Source organism: Jaculus jaculus, chromosome 7 (assembly GCF_020740685.1).
Source record: "Jaculus jaculus isolate mJacJac1 chromosome 7, mJacJac1.mat.Y.cur, whole genome shotgun sequence".
NCBI classification, from domain to species: domain Eukaryota; kingdom Metazoa; phylum Chordata; class Mammalia; order Rodentia; family Dipodidae; genus Jaculus; species Jaculus jaculus.
Genome location: NC_059108.1, coordinates 83,083,181 through 83,102,921, shown reverse-complemented (window position 1 = coordinate 83,102,921; position 19,741 = coordinate 83,083,181). Strand labels below are relative to the sequence as shown.

General features: G+C 38.4%; 1 protein-coding gene across 10 annotated transcripts in view; it reads right to left on the bottom strand.

The window, feature by feature from the left end:
* Positions 1-19,741, bottom strand: part of Npas3 (neuronal PAS domain protein 3) — an 895,400-nt gene that overhangs the window by 468,254 nt on the left and 407,405 nt on the right. For 7 of the 10 annotated variants that reach the window (XM_045154346.1, XM_045154347.1, XM_045154349.1 and 4 more), the window contains one exon: positions 4,725-4,801. In XM_045154346.1, coding sequence (XP_045010281.1) covers positions 4,725-4,801 — 77 coding nt within the window. Of the gene's footprint in view, positions 1-4,724; positions 4,808-19,741 lie in introns of all 10 variants that reach the window. The other 3 variants (XM_045154348.1, XM_045154354.1, XM_045154352.1) reach the window with 1 other exon arrangement.

Here is a 19,741-nt window from a genome sequence, read left to right as displayed (position 1 = left end):
GATTTACTTTATAAAAATAATTTACTTTATAAAAGTTAAAGGTATTAACATGTCTTTTCTCAGGCACAATAGGCATACTTCATAGCCTTGCACTTATAGGACTGACATTCCTTTAGCCCTCAACCCTCCTGAAAAGATGTCTGTACTGACATTCTTGCTTGAAAAACCACATTTCATTGAGACTATCACAGTGGTCACAATGAGAAGTGAGGCTGCTGTGCGGAAGGTGGCACCAAGGTAAACAGATATGCTGTCTTTGATCTTGGCCTTGCTAAAGTATGTGGATACCGAGCCATCCCAGAAAACCATTACACTTGCTTCCAAAAAGAAGCTTAATAGTTCTACTTTTTTTAATGAAAATCTGATCAAATTTTAAGAGACTTCATCAAATTTCCATAGGTTTTCTGAAAGGGTATACAGCTAGTTAGTGTAAACAACAAATCCCATATTGTCTTGACAGTATGGGCACATCATAAAAGAGCCCTTTTTTACTCCAAGAGGTACTTGGTATGTGTTACAGTAAAAGTTTAGCATATGGTCGACTGAAGTAACAGGTATTTCGTCAACCTCACATCGGTATTTTGAACTGACCTTTCCTTTATTCCCCAAATTAAGTCCATTTCCTATTTTGTTCTTTCCAACTAAAATAGTTTTCTTCCTCTTGTTATCTTTCAAACTGTCTATTCTTATTAAAGGTGAATTATTTTAATCTTGGGGTAGCCTCCTAGGTTCAGATTCAACTCTTTTACTAAATACACATGTGAACTTGAGTTGTTTAAGTCTTAGCATCTTCAGTTTGAAAATACTCATAATCATAGTGCCCATGAATTAGTATTTTCCTCTAGCTAATCCAAATCCTGTAGTTTCCTCTGCTTCATTCTGTTTTAATTTCTCATCTTCTCCTTGGCTCTTGACTAACCACATTCCCCAAGGATGTCTTTCCTTAGCCTCCTCTTTGCTCCACATCATTTCTCAAGATCTTCAATTCATTTTGAGTTGAATATTATTCATCTATGCACCAATGACTTATAGTTCACAGCTCCATTTTCAGCCTTAGGCTCAATATTGCTCTAAACCTAGGATTTTCACTCCTCACCTCTTATCAACTTTTCTTTTTGAGAGACTATGCCTCTCAAGTTCTCTCAGGTAAGAGGATCATCAGATAGCTAGTTATTTTAATCTAGAGGATTTTCATTATGAACCCTGACACTCCCTAGACTTTCATCTCTGCTTCGTTGTTTAATTCTATATATTCCTGTCCATTCACAGAGCTTTACTTTAGAGATAGTCTTTACTTTCTCTTTTCAGCCATTGTAACAAGTTCCTAAATGGTCTATTTCTATCAGGCTCTGGTAATTGAGACTTCTTACATAATAAATTTTGAGTAAAAATCCCTCCCCTTGTCATATCCTGCATACAAACCTCTACAGTCTCATCACTAGAGAAACAAACTTGTACCTACTGAGTTACCTCAGTGGGCCTATGACATATGGTTCCTGTAATTTTCCCACCTTCACTTCATGTGTTTCCTAGGCATATTAAATGGCTATTATATAACAAGTCTTAACAGTTCCCAATACAAGATCGACAGTTACTTGCTCTCCATGCCTTTGCATTTGATGTTATCTTTGAATGGAATAATAATATTACATTTTCTTCACCCAAGAAACTGTCCATTCATTAGCAACTTGGAGATGTCATCTTTGATGTTTTATAGGTATATCAGAGCCATTCTCTTTCAGAGCTCTACTGTTTCACCAGCATAATGTTTCTTATTTTATGATGCCTCCTGGTTCCTCTTTACCAAAATCAAAGACAGCAGCTATATATAGTTTATTTTGTATTCATACTGAACACTTGAGTTTGGTGGGATGGTGATTGACTAGGAACTATGAGGCCACAGACCATACCTATCATCTAGCCAACCATGCAGGACTTATCAAATATTTGCAAGTGAAGGAAGGTTAAAAAGGATGGGTGGAAAAGAAGAATCTATCTCCAGCCCTATGACTATGAATCAACCCAATTCTACCAAGGACATTTTAGAAACTAAATGTAGAAAGTCATCTTATACTTGTAGAAAGAAAAATGATACATTGTTCAATATTATTGAATATGGTACTGCTAAAAATTCATAGACTCAAAGATTTCCTTATAAACTAGGATATATAACTAATTAGCAAGCTTAAAGGAGGCTCTTCTTACTGCAACTACTTGATTTCAGGTTGCCTACAGACCTTATTTAAAATCATGAATTCAGTGCTATACTATATACTTCCATATGCAACAATATGTAGTTCCTCCACTTCATAATCATTGGTATTAAAATCAATGATATAAGAAGTTCTAGTTTCCATGGCAATTTCAGGATTTTACATCTCAAATATGCTTGAATGTCTGACTTTCTTAAAAACATATAAGCCAAGTCAACTATATATTCCTTCAAAGCCAATAGCTCTTAACATAACCCAAACTTGACCAGCTGTGTCCAGGAATTTTATTGTGTGAAGGTGTTTTTTAGCTTTAATCTGTACCTATTCCTGTCTTTTTTTATACTCTGAAGACAAATATAATAAACTTAGTATTTTTAAGTGTAAATGAGTTCTTCAACTGTACAGAAAAGACAATTTTGTCCATTTTAAATAATGTGTTCTCCAACTTCTCTAGACTCTTTATCATTCTTCATCAACCTGATTTCTGCTTCATGTTCACAACAGTCTGATAATGTTGATATCCAGCTCTCTAGACATCTATTAAAGTATGGGGTCTAAGGACAGGGTGACCAACCCAAAATATAGAAAAGTTAACAGTATCTTTTCATTTTCTCTAGTCTTTCAGTAAAGCATAATATTGAATGGGTACTTAGACTAGCCAGCCTATATTATATTTATTAATTTTTATTTATTTATTTGAGAAAGAGGGAGAGAGACCAAAAAAGAGAATGAGCATGCCAGGGCCTCTAGCAACTAAAAATAATTTCCAGATGCATGTACCACCTTGTGCATCTAGCTTACATGGGTACTGAGGAATCGAACCTTGGTCCTTTGGCTTTGCAGACAAGTGACTTAACTGCTATCTCTCCATCCATATATGTATTATTTATTTATTTCTATATTATACTTTTATACAGAGTTGTAGTCCACTCAAACTCTCAATTGTTTTAAATTCTTACAACTCCTAAGTTGCTTTCTCCATAGGACTTTGGAATCATAAGTTCCAAATGGAACTCAGAGAATAAAAGTCTAGGGCTACTCTTTGGACCACTGTTTTCACTGACTAGGTCTTAGAACTTAATGCTTCAGAATATAAACAGGAATCTAATAATATCCCTCCCTGGTCCACACAAATATTATCCTGGAGATCCTGAACAAAGTATCTATAGGAAAGAAAAACATAGAAATTTGAAGATCTATAATGAAATATGTATTCTTAAAACTAATCCAGGGTCCTTGTAAAGGCAACTCAAAATTTTCTGTCTATATTAGAATATCATCTCTCAAGGTAGATCAAGAAACATTGGTCCTGAAATAATAACAGATACTAATGAAACCTAGAAACAGAATAAGAAAAAACAAAATAAGACATTTCAGGGCCTTAAATTTATAAGTGTGATTTGTGATTTCTTAGATCTTCCTTATCATCAAAATATTTCTGAAGGTTGAAGAAAATTACAAGTTGCTTCACTGGACCCATAGACTCCATATGGTAGATCCAGGTTGAGGTTCAAGAATGTCTCCCTGACACAAGTGCTAAGCAATTCTGAAACTACCATTAAAGGGGCAGAAGAACAATGGGGACTTTACCATGAACTGGTTTTTCTCAGGAAGGAATTGGGAACACCTCCCTAGTCAATATTCCTTTCTACCATCTTCAGACTATCAGTTGATTTGGTTTTGGTGGAACAAGTCAAGGGTTCCTTTGTTTTGCCATTCTATCTATTAAGGGGAGCATAAGCACTTGCTCTCATCATGACAGGCCATGCGGACCTCCTAAGCAAGCCTGCTTCTCAATTCCATTTTAAAATATCCTTTAGAGTTTAAAGTCTGCTCATGACAACATTTATCTGGAAGCAGGAACAAAAATGGATGGAGGGAGAGGTATTGAACCAATGTAATAAGTGACTAAGTGACAAGCTGAATTTCAGAGCTATGGGATTGTTGCTTTATCTTAGGAACCTGCAAATCATTCATTATGAAGTTTACTGGCAAAATCCATTATCATTTATCTTCTTTACTCACATGTAGATTATAAGAAAATCACCCTAAGATATTTTCTAATTTGGGGAGGCAAACATTAGGGTTGAAAGCATTTAACAAATACAAACTCAAGCAAAAAACTGAAGTTTGGCGGCACATAAGATGTTACAGAGCTCTCACAACAAAACACTACTAAAACAATATATAACTCTGGAGAAACACACATATATTCACTTACAAACACAATATACATACAACCACTCTAGGAAGAGCCAGTTACTACACACTGTGCATCACCTAAATAGTGCAATTTATCTAAATTATTACAGCACAAATAATACTTGCCCTCCCTTTCTCATTAATTTTCTCTCAAGGGATGGCTCTCTAAAAGGAAGAAAATACAAATCCATAAGAATTTGTGAAGTCCAAGATAAAACATAAGATCTCATCAATTAAGAATATGATAAGAAAATAATAAACATATGTGTTTTTCTTGGTAAAACATAAGATTCTTTTTTACTAAAGTACCTGTAAAATATGACTGCCCAAATGTGCTTCAAATACTTCAATGGCAAGTGCACTGGGGCTTCTCCTTCGTTGTGCACCTATAACTTAAAAGAAAACAAAGAAAGAAAGAAAAAGAAGAAAAATAATTAAGTTTGAGGTCTGATTTCATCCATACCTTTAGCTTTATTTCTCTCCGTTTGCATCATCACTTACTCCCACTATCAGCGTGATCTAAAACCCTGCCACTATCCTGTGTTAATTCTGTGTCTCTCTGAACATAAGCACAGTCTGGGTTGAATATCAACATCTACAAACTTTAAAACAGCATATCCCAACTTCATGAATTTCCTTTTAAATTGGTTTTCCTAAAACATAAAAATACATTAAACTTTTGCAGTCTTTTAAAATTTGTATAATTTTTTTCCTTAAATTAACATACAGATATTGATTTTGTAAGACATTTATCACCCCCCCAAACACATACACACAAACCCCGAATTAACACTCCAGAGAAACCTAAATTTTTCTATCTTCTGGGCTATCTTCTGTTGTATCTTGTAATACAACAAATTCATTACATAAAAGACCAGTATGTCAGATGAGAGATCATTAAGGACCTTTTGCATCAGTATTACATTCATCAAGATGGCTACATTCCATTTATTCTGAACACTCATGTGTAGCTAACTATTCCATGGGACCAACAAGCAGCTCAGCTGGAACTTGGCCAGCAGCTACCGCTTCAAGTAAGTGTTCCTTCTTATCTGGAGTTCTCAAATACTACTGTTCTCCTACTACATCAGTCCACATGTTTTGCTACAGGCACCTGCCACTCAAGAAACCCCTGTAACAAAAGTGGACATAATGCATGATATTTATAGAAATGAGAAATAACCACTTTTTTATTATTAAATCAGGAATGCCAATTTCCTTCAAACCTGCTAGGCTGGATAGTTTTTCTTTCTTTTAAAATAAGTCTTCAAGTATCATAAAAATTGACTCCATGGTAATTTATGATAGAATGTTATTTGGATTTTTTTCTGTAGTTTCAACAAAACTACTCCATATCCTCATGTTTCTCCTGAAGACTTTATTATAAACATCTGTTCCTTCATGCCTTGATATGACTAATTGAAAATAAAATCAAAAGACCTTTGCTAATTTGCTTTAAAACATCTAAAATTGCTTGTAGCTAGTTGACAAGAAAATTCCACCAAAATGCTACTGGGGAAATTCTGTTCATTTCAGTTACAGAGCCTTTCTTTTGCATCCAAAGCTTAGTAAGTAGTATAGGGTAAATGCACATATGATTAATGTGCTGTGTGAAAGTTGGGTGATCACCTCTGCTGTTCTGAGGGGGGTTCTAAAAGGCACTTTGAAAATAGCATGGGTGTTAAGTACTATGATTACTGCAAGAGAGAAATAAAACGGGTATTTTTTTCAATGGGAAAATTTATAAAATATAATTGAAGACTGATTATTATTAAAGAATATTACAGTTGGAAGGGGTCATAGGCAGCTCTGGCCCAACATCTTCATTTGCTTCAGAAGCAAAACATATAACTAATAATTTTAAAACACAAAAATCCATTTCTCTACCCTGAGATTAATCTTTATTATAGGTACTGACATAGAATTTAAATTTTTTCATACTTAGCTATATTTAAGACAGCACTGCTGTGTATGTATGTGCATGCGCGTCTGATTAATTTCCTATTCTAACATGCACATTACTCCCTTCAAATCTCCTTTGGCATTTTTGATAATGCAGCTGTCTTGCTGAATACTGTTTTCAGTTTCTAGAGTGTTAATTGCACATTATGGTAGCTTGGTGTGAATGATCCCACATGAATAAAATTTGCAGCCTTTTTTTTTTAAGATTATGGGGGTGGGTGGCTTTGGGGAAGGAAAAGAGGAGAGTTGAAAAACTTCTAAAGTGTCCACTCTCTTTTTGAGGCAGTAATTAAGATTCAGAGAGATCCTTATTAATAGTTCATAATTTGGAGATTTCAATTACAAAGCTCAAGATAAATCATTTCATGGCATTAAAAATGGATTAATGTTAGACTTTAGATAACATACAAAATTCTATGAAGAACTGGGTAAAGGGAGGCCAGAAGAGCAACAGGCACTGACTTCAGGGAGTCCTGACACATCTCAGAAAATGTAAGCAAGCATTTATTTACTAGAAGGCCCATGAGGCAAGCTCCAGCAACAACAGATGGTAGCTCAAATGCTTCTAGAAGCCCAGAGACAGTTGTCCCAAACAACATGCAGGGATTATTCTAGCCGGGTTGTTGCTGGCCTGTCTTCTGCCTTTTCCCCACTGCAGCTCAGGTTGTTCTAAAAATGAATGCCTTCATCAGGTCTTGTATCTATGAGTCCTGTCTGAACAGTTGTTCTTTGTTCACCAAAGCCTCGGGAACCTCTGTGTGAATCCCCATCCATACTAGCATAATATACAAGGATGTTGTAAGCAGTTTCATGCCATTCTAGTCAACAGCATTTTTATGGCATCGGAACTTCTCTTGATTTATAGGTTTTGCACTTATGAAGGTGATGTGGGGCTTTAATGACAGTTCCTAATTTTACAACCAACATAAATATGTTAAACAGGTACACATTATGCCCCTGGAAGGAACTGTGCTTTAACTCTAGCATTATTGGTAACTGAATATATGTTAAGTACGGACTTCTTATTTTGCACTTATCCTCTGTTACTTGGCATTTTCAGAATCAGCAAACATAACTCTGGAACATTGCAAACATGGTTATTTTGTTTGTCTGTGTTAATCTCATTGTGTTTACAGAGTGTCATTAATGCCTGAAGAGGAAGTAAAGGCCATTTTCTCAATGAGGGCCATGGTCCTCAGAGAGTAATATGGCTTGTGTATTTTTGTGATCCCCCTGGTTTGGTAGGTTACACTTTCTCAGCCCATTTGGTAGCCTACACACAATGAGTACTTATCACTGAACAATGATTTTCCTTCATCTCATCTGCTGAGATACTTCTTTCTTTTTTGTAAGCGACTACTTTTATGAAATTTAAAGCACACTATATTAATAAACACACGAAAAAGAACATTACTAAATAAATGAAACATTCATCCCCTTGTCTATGAAGATTACGTCAGTAACTCACTGGCAGTGAGGTGAGCACTCTGAACAGCTTGTATAAACTGTCAAAAGGAAACAATCAAATCAGAACAATTCCACTGAAAATTCTATTCAACATTTTCAAAGTGCCTATTTAATTTTGTAAATCAACGTTGTAGTGAATCTTGGAAACAATAAACAGTTCAACAAAAATCCTTTGCAACTTAAAACTAGGCCCAGAATATAATTAACATTAGCAAATATGATGGTCCTATTATTGCATATTTTATAAGGTCAAAAAATGAAACACCTAGAGTTTTAAGAGATTTTAAATGGAGGAAATGTGTACAGAGAAAGATTTTGTTATTTGAAATTGTGAAACAAAACCAATCAGGTCAATAAATCCTGATTATCTCTTTCAGAAATCCACAGTGATGTGGTGACCATACAACCAAGCATTTGACTTCATACTCATTGAAAAGTAGAAGACAGAAAATCTGGATTGTCATAACCTCATGTGATTGTCCCTGAGAATTAATTCTGTTCATTAAAAGACAATCCTTCTTTGACAAAAATACCCCACCTGACCACTCATATTCCTAACTGCTGCTCCTGTCTCCAGGGTTGCACAAATGTGCGGAAGGCTGAGGATTAGCACTCAGGGGGAATTTGACCTATTCAGCAGAAAGGTCAACTTGCCATGGAAGAACCCATTACAAAGAGAAACAGGACAGCTCTGCAGACACACATAATAAAAGGCAGGAAGTCATGGGCCCTAGCTGCCTTGTGTCCTGCTTTGCCCTTTTCCTCCTCAGCCCTTCCTGTGCAGGACCCTCCAGCACAGGGAGACCCCAGAAGGGAGCTGGGAAGAGGCTTGTTGTTCAACAGTTTACTACAGAAAGACCTGCCACAGTGAAGGTGTGGCACTGGAAGCTGGGCTGTCAGGGTTGTTTTATCAGGAAATGGTAGACACTGGTAGAAAAGAAGGTCGTTTCTGTCACCTTCTCAATCAAGCAATAAAGTGACCAAAGTGAATGCAGCCCTAATGTTCTACACAGAGCGTCTTAAGAATTGACTCCAGTGACAAAGTCACCTCTGCTGGCTGCCCACAGAGTCATTCATCCGGGAATAAGGAACTGTTCCCACACTGAGCAGTGGTGAGGAGGTGGGGGGAGTCTGGGGTGGGAGGGTGAAGCCCGAAGGACAAGACTGGTTTAATGCAATCCACAGACCTCACTCCCTGAGCTTTGGCACTTGGGCTTAACAAAGTCAGAGTCTGGGAAAGAATGGAGAATAGAATGCTTAATGGGTCTTTCCAGGGTTACCAAAGAAAAGGGATTTCCCTTGAAGAATCTCAATTAGTTTGTCTCACTGTAGGGCCAAGAAAGCCAGGGAGGTTTTTCCCAGGAGCACAGAAGCTTGTGAAGCAGTGTGTGTGTGTGTGTGTGTGTGTGTGTGTGTGTGCACGCGAGTGTGTGCGTGTCACTCTATTGTGGAATTTCAGAAGTTTGCATGTAACACTGCAATGAATCTTATTCTGAATCTTGCCTTCACAGTTCTGTCCTCTGCCCACAGACACAAACTTTGCTCAACTAATCTCCTCAGTATCCGTGCATGCCTTAGACACAGAGAGCATCAGGTCTGGAGAAACCTGAAACAGTCCTGGGTGCCAGCTTAACCCACAGCACTATTATAATTAAAACTGCCATTGAAAGCACTGGCACACTGTGGAGAGCATGTGGAGTTTTCACGCAGTGCATTCTGTAAATATATGAAAACAAATGCTAACAAGGCTCTTTCAATGTACTTCCATCAAGATTAGCTTCTGCCATTTAAAATGTAGGCTGATGACCAGAGAAGAAAAATAGGAATAAGCACTGTTAATCATGCTTGTGAGAAGCTGATTAAAAATAAGTACAAAGAAACCCCTTCTATGTCTAGAAATAGTATACTCTAGGCTTATTTTTTAAATTCATATTTTTGTGGATTTTTAAATTATCAAATAAAATTTCATAATTTATATACCAGAATTTATTAGCACATTATACAATGTTGCCAAGTTACATAAAAGAGATATTTAATCCAAGAAAATAAATGATACTTTAAAAAGTCTTACACTGACTCCATGTTCCTTGATATAATACATTTTAAATATTCTCTCACATTTTAAGTACTTATTGAATACACTCAGGAAAATTATATTATTGTATGTTTTGATACTTAGAAATGACTTTCTGAATTTGGGAGAAACTATGTCTGCTCTTTTCAAAGAACCACACTTGTATTGCTTAAACAACTATAGCACTAAGTTGTAAATAGATAATGTTCCATAGGTCAGTTTACTCAAGGGTGTATTTATATTTTTTACTTTTTAAGAAATAACTAGATTTATATGATTTTTGAAAACTCATCTTTGTTTCCATACCAAGATGGTATAGTTCTGTCAATATGAAACAGCACCAAAATTCAGTACATATCTTGATAAGATTTTCATGCATTTGACCACTATCAAATTACAAGAACTTGGGCTGAAGTTAAGCGCTCGCCTGTGAAGCCTATGGACCCTGGTTCGAGGCTCGGTTCCCCAGGTCCCACGTTAGCCAGATGCACAAGGGGGCACACGCGTCTGGAGTTCATTTGCAGTGGCTGGAAGCCCTAGCGTGCCCAGTCTCTCTCTCTCTCCCTCTATCTGTCTTTCTCTCTGTGTCTGTCGCTCTCAAATAAATAAATAAAAAATGAACAAAAAAATTAAAAAAATTACAAGAACTTCTTTTCAAGTGTAAAGTCCCATTATATAAATTCGCTTTGTCTACCTCACCTTTATTTACTGTTGAAGGAAAAAAGACTTCCTAAGCAGATATTTCTCTATCTATAGCTGGCGGCAAAATATGAAAATAGCTTGTCCAGTGATCTGGAAGTTTCTAGACAAAAGAACTACTTTGAGGCCCGCAGAAGGGTGGCTAATGGGATAATTCACATTCTAAGAAGGTCCACCCTTCCCCTGAAAATGAAATCCTTCGAGCAATGGGTTAAGCTACATTTACAGTGACAAGTACTGAGGGGACAAGGTTGACTTCAACCATCAGGTTTCTGAAGACATGCAGGCATGGTCTTTAGCTGGGATGAGCCTTCAGGGCCAAGGTACATGAGGGGTGAGTGAATGTGAAGGAGAGGCTGGCCTAAAAGACAAGGGCATTATTCTGAAAATAACTGCTATAGGTCCAAAAGGATATTTTTTTGAGAAATTGTAGTTGATACTCAATCTCTCCAACTTTCTTAATTACTGTAAAATCACTATATATCACTAAAATAACTTCAGAGAGAGAAGGAAAGAGAAGTTAAGAGGATAAGAAAAGAAAGAGAAAAGGAGAAGGGAATAGAGGAGAAGGAAGGAAAGAAGGACTATTTATCAAGAACTTTAGTCCATAACAAGTCAAAAGACACCCAGGGTTTTTCTGATGTATTTATTAGACTTACCAACTTGCTGTCACAGGGATGCTTTAGGGTGGACATATTAGAGTTAACTATTTTCTTTTACAAAGGGAATAGAGGGAATGAGAATTTCTTCTTTTTTTGAATAAAAAATATAAGGTAAAAAATCCATCATAACAAAAATAGTTCCTCTCTATGGATTGTTAGTAGATAGAGGGCATATTGCATTCTAGCCTTCTCAATCTGGAAAAGTTCTAAGGGGACTTCAGAATAAAAGAATATAGGATAAGAAGTCTTTCGTTTTGCTGTGTGTGAACTCAGTAAGGTGATCAGAACTATCTCATCATAGCTTAGGGATACAGCAACACGTATGTTGTGAGCTCACTGTGAGGCAAGCACTTTACTGAGTCCTCAGGACCTCAGTTCCCTGAGGAATGCAGACTGGCATATTGGAAAAACCCAAAGGCCACAAAGAACAGGCCTTAGTGAGTCTGGACACAGTCCTGACGTAAGAAAATGCTTTGTGTTTTGAGTAAAATCTTCATGCTGTAGTCTGGAACTCCTCCCTATGTTGTTGTTTAAATCCTGCTTTTTTTCATGAGCATATTCTGCTACAGACCCCTGCTCCATAAATGTCAGACACAGTTATCACATGTCTCCCATGACTACACATGCCTCCCATGACTACATATGCATAGGCAACTTGTATAAACACACCAAGTATTCCCTGACTATGACTCTCAAAAGAAAATACAGAGGACATTTCAAATCTGAGATTTGAATATGGAACCAATTTTTCAAGGTCTAAAACTTGTGCTTTAGTTGGGAGAAAGTACTTTCCATAAATCTACTAAAACCTTTTTATAAATTGTTTTTATTTTTATTATTATTTATTTGAGAAAGAGGGGAAAAGAGAGAGAGAGAATGGGTGTGCCAGGGCCTCCAGCCACTGCAAACTCCAGATGCATATACCACCTTGTGCATCTGGCTTATGTGGGTACTTGGAAATTAAACCTGGGTCCTCAGGCTTCATAGGCAAGCACCTTAACTGCTAAGCCATCTCTCTAGCCCTAAAACCTTTTTTGATAAGTGTAAATTTTAGGTCAGATGTGATGCTGCCCTACACAGGGAGAATGTTCATTTTCATTTGGCAAACTGTCTTAAAAGCCTTTCTGTCAGGCTGGGAAAATGGCTTAGCTGTTAAGGCACTCACCTGTAAAGACTAAGGACCCCAGTTCTATTCCCTAGGACCCATGAAAGTCAGATGCACAAGGGGCACATGTGTCTGGAGTTAGTTTGCAGTGGCTAGAGGCCCTGACACACCCATTCTTTCTTTCTATCTATTTGCCTCTTCCTCTCTCTCAAATAAATTTGAAAAATATTAAAACAAACAAACAAACAAAAAAAGAACATTAGAAAAAAGCCTTTCTGTCAAAATGCAGCTTTCCAGTGTCCTCTTCAGCATCCTCTAACTTCGGGGCACTCAGGCTGAGGCCCATCCCAGTCTGGAGCTGAGGACATTGCCAGGGAGTCAATGCTGTGTTAATGTCACTTGGTGGTAAAACAGACAGATCCACATCCATTACTTTCTTTTTCTCAGTGTGACCTTAAAGCTTCATCTTATGACATTAGTGTCATCTGCTTCAAATAATAAGGTAAGTCACTGCCTTATAACTTCTAGTCTAATGCTCCATCCATCCTCTGGGTTTCCTAGACCAATGATACAAGAGGGAACTAAGAGATGAAGAGACATCAGAAATACAGAAAGCAGCTTGCGTTTCTGTGGAAGAAAGTAGACAATGTTCTTGCCCTCTCCCCCTTCTCTCTCCTGGTTATCCATTCATACATTCAGTCATCCTCTCTTGCTTTGTTCTCTCTACTCCTCTTCTTTCCAGCTTTCGGGCTTTATTAATGCCTCAGAGCATGCTTAGTAACTCTTGTTCTGCCAAGGGAATAGGCAGCACCAATAGTTCATGAACCAGATGGGAGCTGGTCCAGAGTACACAAGGGTGGGGGACTACAGCATCTGCTACTGAGGTCACTTTGGTCATTCTCCAAAGCTCAGTCATCTCAGGTGATGAAATTTATTTATTCAAAATTCAGTGTAGGCATATAATAAGACATCTATACCACTGACCAAGGTGCTGGAAATGGAAGCTAATTTTGATTTCTATTTCTGGAAGAAAGCTAAAAGCATACATGCAAAATATGAGTTGTGCCACTTCTCCAAGCCAGGCACTGTGTCATTAGGAAATGAAAAGGTTAGCCGGACGTGGTGGTGCACACCTTTAATCCCAGCACCTGGGAGGCAGAGGTAGGAAGATTGCCATGAGTTCAAAGCCACCTTGAGACTACACAGTGAATTCCAGGTCAGCCTGAGCTAAAGTGAGACCCTACCTCGAAAACCAAAAAAGGAAGAAAAAAAAGAAAAAAAGAAAAAGTACCCTCTTGATCCTCTAGATGATCAGAACTTAGTGTAGAGACAGACACATAAGTAAAGGAATAAAATGCAATAAATGGGCAACTCAACCTAAGAAGTGGTGTGACAGACAGGAAGCCAAGAACACCTTCAGTGAGGTCACATGATGGATGAACTGAAATGGTGAGGAATCTGAGGTTCACTTGCCAAAAAGGAAAGCAAAGTTAAGACAGCCATCTACATGTGGCAGGTTTTAGGCTCACCACTTTTCCCACTCCTACTTATACCATTGGATTGCCACATTAGACACTTGCTGTGTTGGGACCTCTACTATATCTCACCCTCTTGGGGGCCTATCACTGCAGCTAACTAGTCACATGCCTATACCCCTGAAGGGCCAAGGCACATTCAGTTCTATTGGAAAACCTAAACCTTTACTAAGTACAATTTTACATCTCACTCTTCTTATATACCACTGCATACACTGAAGTCCTAGAAGCACACATTTCTTCACAGCACCCAGATTAGTTTTATGCTAGGCAACTGGGTTACCAAGCAAATTGTTGGTAACGCTGGCACTCTGAGTGAGACAGTGTGACTCAGGTCCCTTACTGTGAGATTTCTGACCCATTTCCAGGGAGTGGGTATACTACTGAGAGGCAGTTGTGCACAGTAGAAAGGCTTTTGATTCTGGATTCAGATTTTTAAATCCTCCATTTATCCATAATTAGCTGGGTGATTTTGGAAAAATGAGGTTCCATGGACTTTAATTACTGTTTCTGTCACAACATACAATACTTATTATAATGCAGATAGTGCACTATCCTACTTTAATCTTCTTCCTGGGACTTACTTGCATAGTATTTACATCTTTCCTATTACCCTTCCATGTCACAAGATGATTATTATTATTATTATTTTTTTTTTTTTTTTGGTATTGCTGAAATCCTAGCTGTTAGAAGAGGACGAGACACAGAAGGTACACATATATAGTGGAGGATAGATGACTACTCCTGATCATGTTGCCCACCCCAGAAGATACTCAGCACACACAAACATTCACCTTCTTGTTACTAAAAACAGAGGTTAGACTAAGTGTTGGCTTCTTGCTACCTTTATCCTAATCTTAAAAAAAATTAGGATTTTCCCCCTGCATATTATCTCCAGCTTATGCCTTTCCTAATGCATGGTATCAAATCTATAGTGTCATCACAAACCCTGCAAGCCAACTGTAATCAGGACCTCAAAGCAGGCAGAAACATTTCACACACACTTGGGCAAAGAGCCAGTGATTCACTGAGTGTCAGCAACTGCCCACTGAATTTTCTTTTGAAAGATTCACTCATGCCTTATTCTAGCAGTAATTGGCATTTATTTTATGATCCTGAATGCTTCAGACATAACTTGATTAGGTAAACGCACACAGTCAACACCACTAGAAATCCAAATCAGCTTGTATACCCCACCATTTTATTTCTGATTTCATGTAAACAAGAGCCCACACAATTATCAGTGGTAACTAAGTGGAGCTAGGCCTTGCTTGTATTCTCAGACCAAGATCTTCCTCGCCATCACTGTCGTCTCCTTGTGGATTTACGGGGAATATGGCTTAGATAGAGTTAGGAATGAAACAAGAGATGAGCACTATTTGGAGTGTACTGATTAGTCAACAGGCTCACAAGACAGACTTGGCATCAAGACAATATAGACATATATTTTTGTATTCATTATTCCCATAAATCATACTTAGCAAATCTGAGGCTGTTATTAGATTCAAAGGTGACACCAACCCTTTAGAGCAAGTTTTAGGTTTACGACCTGTTTCTTAAAGCAGAGGTGTTTAAACAAACCCTTGTTTCTGTTTTATAGAATTTACTAGAACACAAACAGAACTTCCAGAGAAAGACACCCATAGACCTCAGGTCAACAAATCCTGCTTTAGACAAGAATCAAGCAACCACAAGTACCCTGTTCCATCAGTAGGACTGAACAACTGATTCACTGAATGAGTGAGTAATCAAGTGAGTGCTCAAATGAATGAATGCAGGGAGATTCAGTCAAGAGAGAACACAGAGCTCAAACAGACACTTGTATTCTGTGTGGAGACAGAGACTGAAAGAAACAGCCTGTTAGTGGGTTTATTCACAAAAATTGCCTTGTGGAATTATACACAGCCCCGCCCCTTCTAAATGCAGACAGAGGGAGGAAAGGAAAAAGAGATAATGAAGGTTTGCAAATGAAGTGGGTACAACTGTGCAATCAATCAACATTTTCTGAAAAAGAATTTGCATCACTTGCCAAAAATCTGAACTGAATAACTGAACCAGAATTCTGATGAGAACGGACTTTGCCACTAGCCCGTCATTTTTATTCATCTTCCAGCTGCCTTGCTTTCCTCTTCCAGAAAGCCACTGGTCTCTTCAGTGTGGTATGTTCAAGCACAGGATTTTATTTAACCATGCTCATTCTTTTAATATACATTTATTAAGTGTTTGTTCTGTGCCAGGCATTACGTTAGTTGGAAAGGATGCAAGGTTCATGTGAATATCTGCTGAGGAACTACTAAGTTGCAGATAAGCCATGAAAGACTGAACAAAAGGAACAGACAAAACCCCTGCATTCTGGTGGGGGAGTCAGACAGCAGTAGTACTCATAACAGATGCACATGTGGACATGAGAATATATAAGAACAAGGATGAAGAAAGTAAGTAGGAAAAATGGTGCATGGGGGCTGGAGAGATGGCTTAGTGGTTAAGCGCTTGCCTGTGAAGCCTAAGGACCCTGGTTCGAGGCTCGGTTCCCCAGGTCCCATGTTAGCCAGATGCACAAGGGGGCGCACACGTCTGGAGTTCGTTTGCAGAGGCTGGAAGCCCTGGCGCGCCCATTCTCTCTCTCCCTCTATCTGTCTTTCTCTCTGTGTCTGTCGCTCTCAAATAAATAAATTCAAAAAAAAAAATGGTGCATGGTTGGGAGGTTAGGGAAGTCCTTTCTGAACACACAGCTTCCAAGTAGAAATGTGAAATGTGAATAAAATAAGAGAGATGTGATATGCAGGTGAAGGGGGAGAAAGTTTACAGGCTCAAAGAAGAAAGGAGATTGTCTGATTGCAAAATATAACAAGTAGGCAGCTCTGCCATGGAACTTAAAAGTCAGGAACAGGTAGAGAGATGACTCAGTAGTTAAGAGTGCTTGCCAAGTAAGCATGAGGGCCTGATGCACTCTGAGTTTGATTCTCCAGCACCCATGTAAACATCTGGATATTGCCAGACATGCCTGTAATCCCAGTCCTGTGGGGAGTGGAGTTTGAAGAATTGCTGGGGCTTACTGGTCAGCCAGTCTGACAGAAAAACAACAAAAATAATGACAACTCTAGGTTCAGTGAGAGACCCTCATCTTAAGAAAACATGTGTATGAGTGACAGAAGAGTATTCTCAACGTTCTCCTATGGTTTCTGCAAGCATGTGCATGGATCTTAGGCATCTGTACACATGCATTTGTACCCCCCCACACACACACTCAGAGAAATAGTAGTACAGAAATGAGTGACCAATGTTTTAATGAACATTAAAAACACAAGAGAGGGCTAGGGAGATGGCTTAGGCTTAGTGGTGAAGTGTTTGCCTATGAAGCCTAAGGACCCCAGTTCGAGGCTCAACTCCCCAGGACCCACATTAGTCAGATGCACAAAGGGGCACACATGTCTGGAGTTCATTTGCAGTGGCTGGAGGCAGTGGCACGCCCATTCTCTCTCCTTCTCTCTATCTGCCCCTTTCTCTCTGTGTCTGTCACTCTCAAATAAGTAAATAAAGATAACAAAAAAATGAAAGAGAGAATAGATACTTAAGTTATAAATGAACACAAATATTTCTAGGCAAATAAGCTGTGGCTTTATGGGAGTAAAGGGAACAAGAGATAGGGGAAGAAATGTCAGAAGACATCTGTCATCCAAGTCACAGCCATACAAATACTGAAAAGGAGATCAATCTTCTCACAGTAAAGTTTGAGCGTTGGTAGGCAGTAGGGGACAACATGCATGTGACATTAGCAAGGTAGTTGTGCAGAGAACAGAACATTTTTGGAGGAAGGCTTTTAAATTATAGGAAAGAAGACAGAGAGTGGTTAAATTCTGCATGTCTCTAGCAGGTAGGATTGACAGAACTTTGTAACTTACTAATAAAGGAAATGACACCAGCCAGAACAAATTCCAATAGGTTGGGAAAGCAACAGTATAGATGGCCCCACCATTCCTCTCAAAGAGGGTGTGTTAGAAGGGAAGCAGTGTTAAGGACAGGATAAAAAGCTGAAAAAGATGGGTCCCCAGCACAGGTCCATTGTGATTCCCAAGAGGCTCCAAGGCTCAGAATTAAATTCTTGCTCAGAGATGACGATTTCTCAGCAAGTCATTAGCATATGGATGGGAGGAAAAGGGGTCTGGATGGAAAGGCACAGCCTGGAAAGAGCTTGAAGTTGCAGGGAGGCAAAACAGAGGGCAGCAGCAGAGAACCTGAGAATGACAGCACAGGAGAGCTGGGTAGTGGACAGCTGCAGGGTGTCACAGAGGCAGAATTGTGGAACACTGTGAGGAGAGACTCATCAACTGTGCTGAGGTCCTGGGAGAACACAGAGGATATGGGGGACTGAAAGGAAGAATATAAAATGAAAGCTTGGCAAGGAGCATAGCAGGTCTAGCAACTTTTTTTAAGTGACTAGAATTTTTATGTAATGATAGAGATAAAAGAAAAATCTAAGAGACAGAGAAGGAAAACCATCCAAAGAAGCTGTAAAATTACCTAGTGTTGGTGTAAAGCTGACATACAGGCAACACATAATTATTTTTAATTTTCTATATATAATGACCTATAAGTAGCATGTGAAAAAATATTGTCCCATGGTGATGGCCCATCCACCCCAATAGGGAGATCAGTCTCAGAAGTTCTTCCAGTTGAAGGCTATATATCACAATGATGTAGAATCCATGTCCTAAGTTGGCTATGTGGATACAGTATGCATCAAGGTTCCCATGATCTTTCTCTCCCTGGAAATGAACTCCAGTCTCTTGGTAGCTGAAGGTCAGGCTCACTGTTTATGAGCTGCCTCCTTTCTCTTTTACTTCTATGTACTGAGCACAGAAGGAAACTAGAATTCTTCCCAAGGGCCCTGGTCTCTATGGAAGAGTGTTTTTCCAGCTAGTTTCACAGGGAAATGAAACCCTATCTATATGAGCACGTGAAAAGGTCAAAATGCCATAAAAAGTGCAAGACTCCACCTTGGGTGACACTGTTTTGAGGTTTCCTTCTTACTTCATGTCACCAATATGCTCATGCACATTAGTCAAGGATGTTTTCTTGGTGTAGTTGGTCCAAAGTCTCTTGGCAAAAGCTCTTTACATGTTATAAATACAAGAATGAGCTGAAATTGCTTTTGGAGTCCTTACCATCCTGTATTACAAAAGCAATAAGTGTTTCTTCCTTGAAGCCAAGATATGTCACATATCCACACCAAGTGTTGCAAGAGATTATTAATATACCCAGGTGTGAGCTACAGGAATATTAAGTAATCAAAGTAAACTGAAATGCCTTTTATTTGTCAGAAAAAGGCATCTGAAAGGAGGAAAAGACCTTTACAGTCCTTCTTTGTTTTGATTGAACCAATGAAGAAAGAAACTACCTTTCAATAAGAGAAAAGAACTTATTTCCAAGGAATTCTTCTCAGAGACCCAATCATTTCATCTCTGATGGTGGTGAACTTTCCAGATGGTAGGAAAGAAACAGATGTTTTTTCATGAAATTTCCAAAATATTGCTTATAAAAACCTCATCCTTACACAAACCTCATTCTTAGCACTTGGACGCAAACACTCACTTCTCCCTTTGTGCTTCGGAGTCTTGGGGACTTTTAGAACCCAGTAAGGAGGCTATAGTCACTTTCACGATCTCAAACAAATGTAACTCTTATTCATTTGCTACGTGGCTACTACTTCAGTGCTTCTTCAGACTTCTACCCAGAGTTAAGAGGAAATTAAATGATGTCATGACTTATCTGTCCACTTTGTGCACCAATTTCATTGCTTTGGATATAACTTCTTCCTTAGT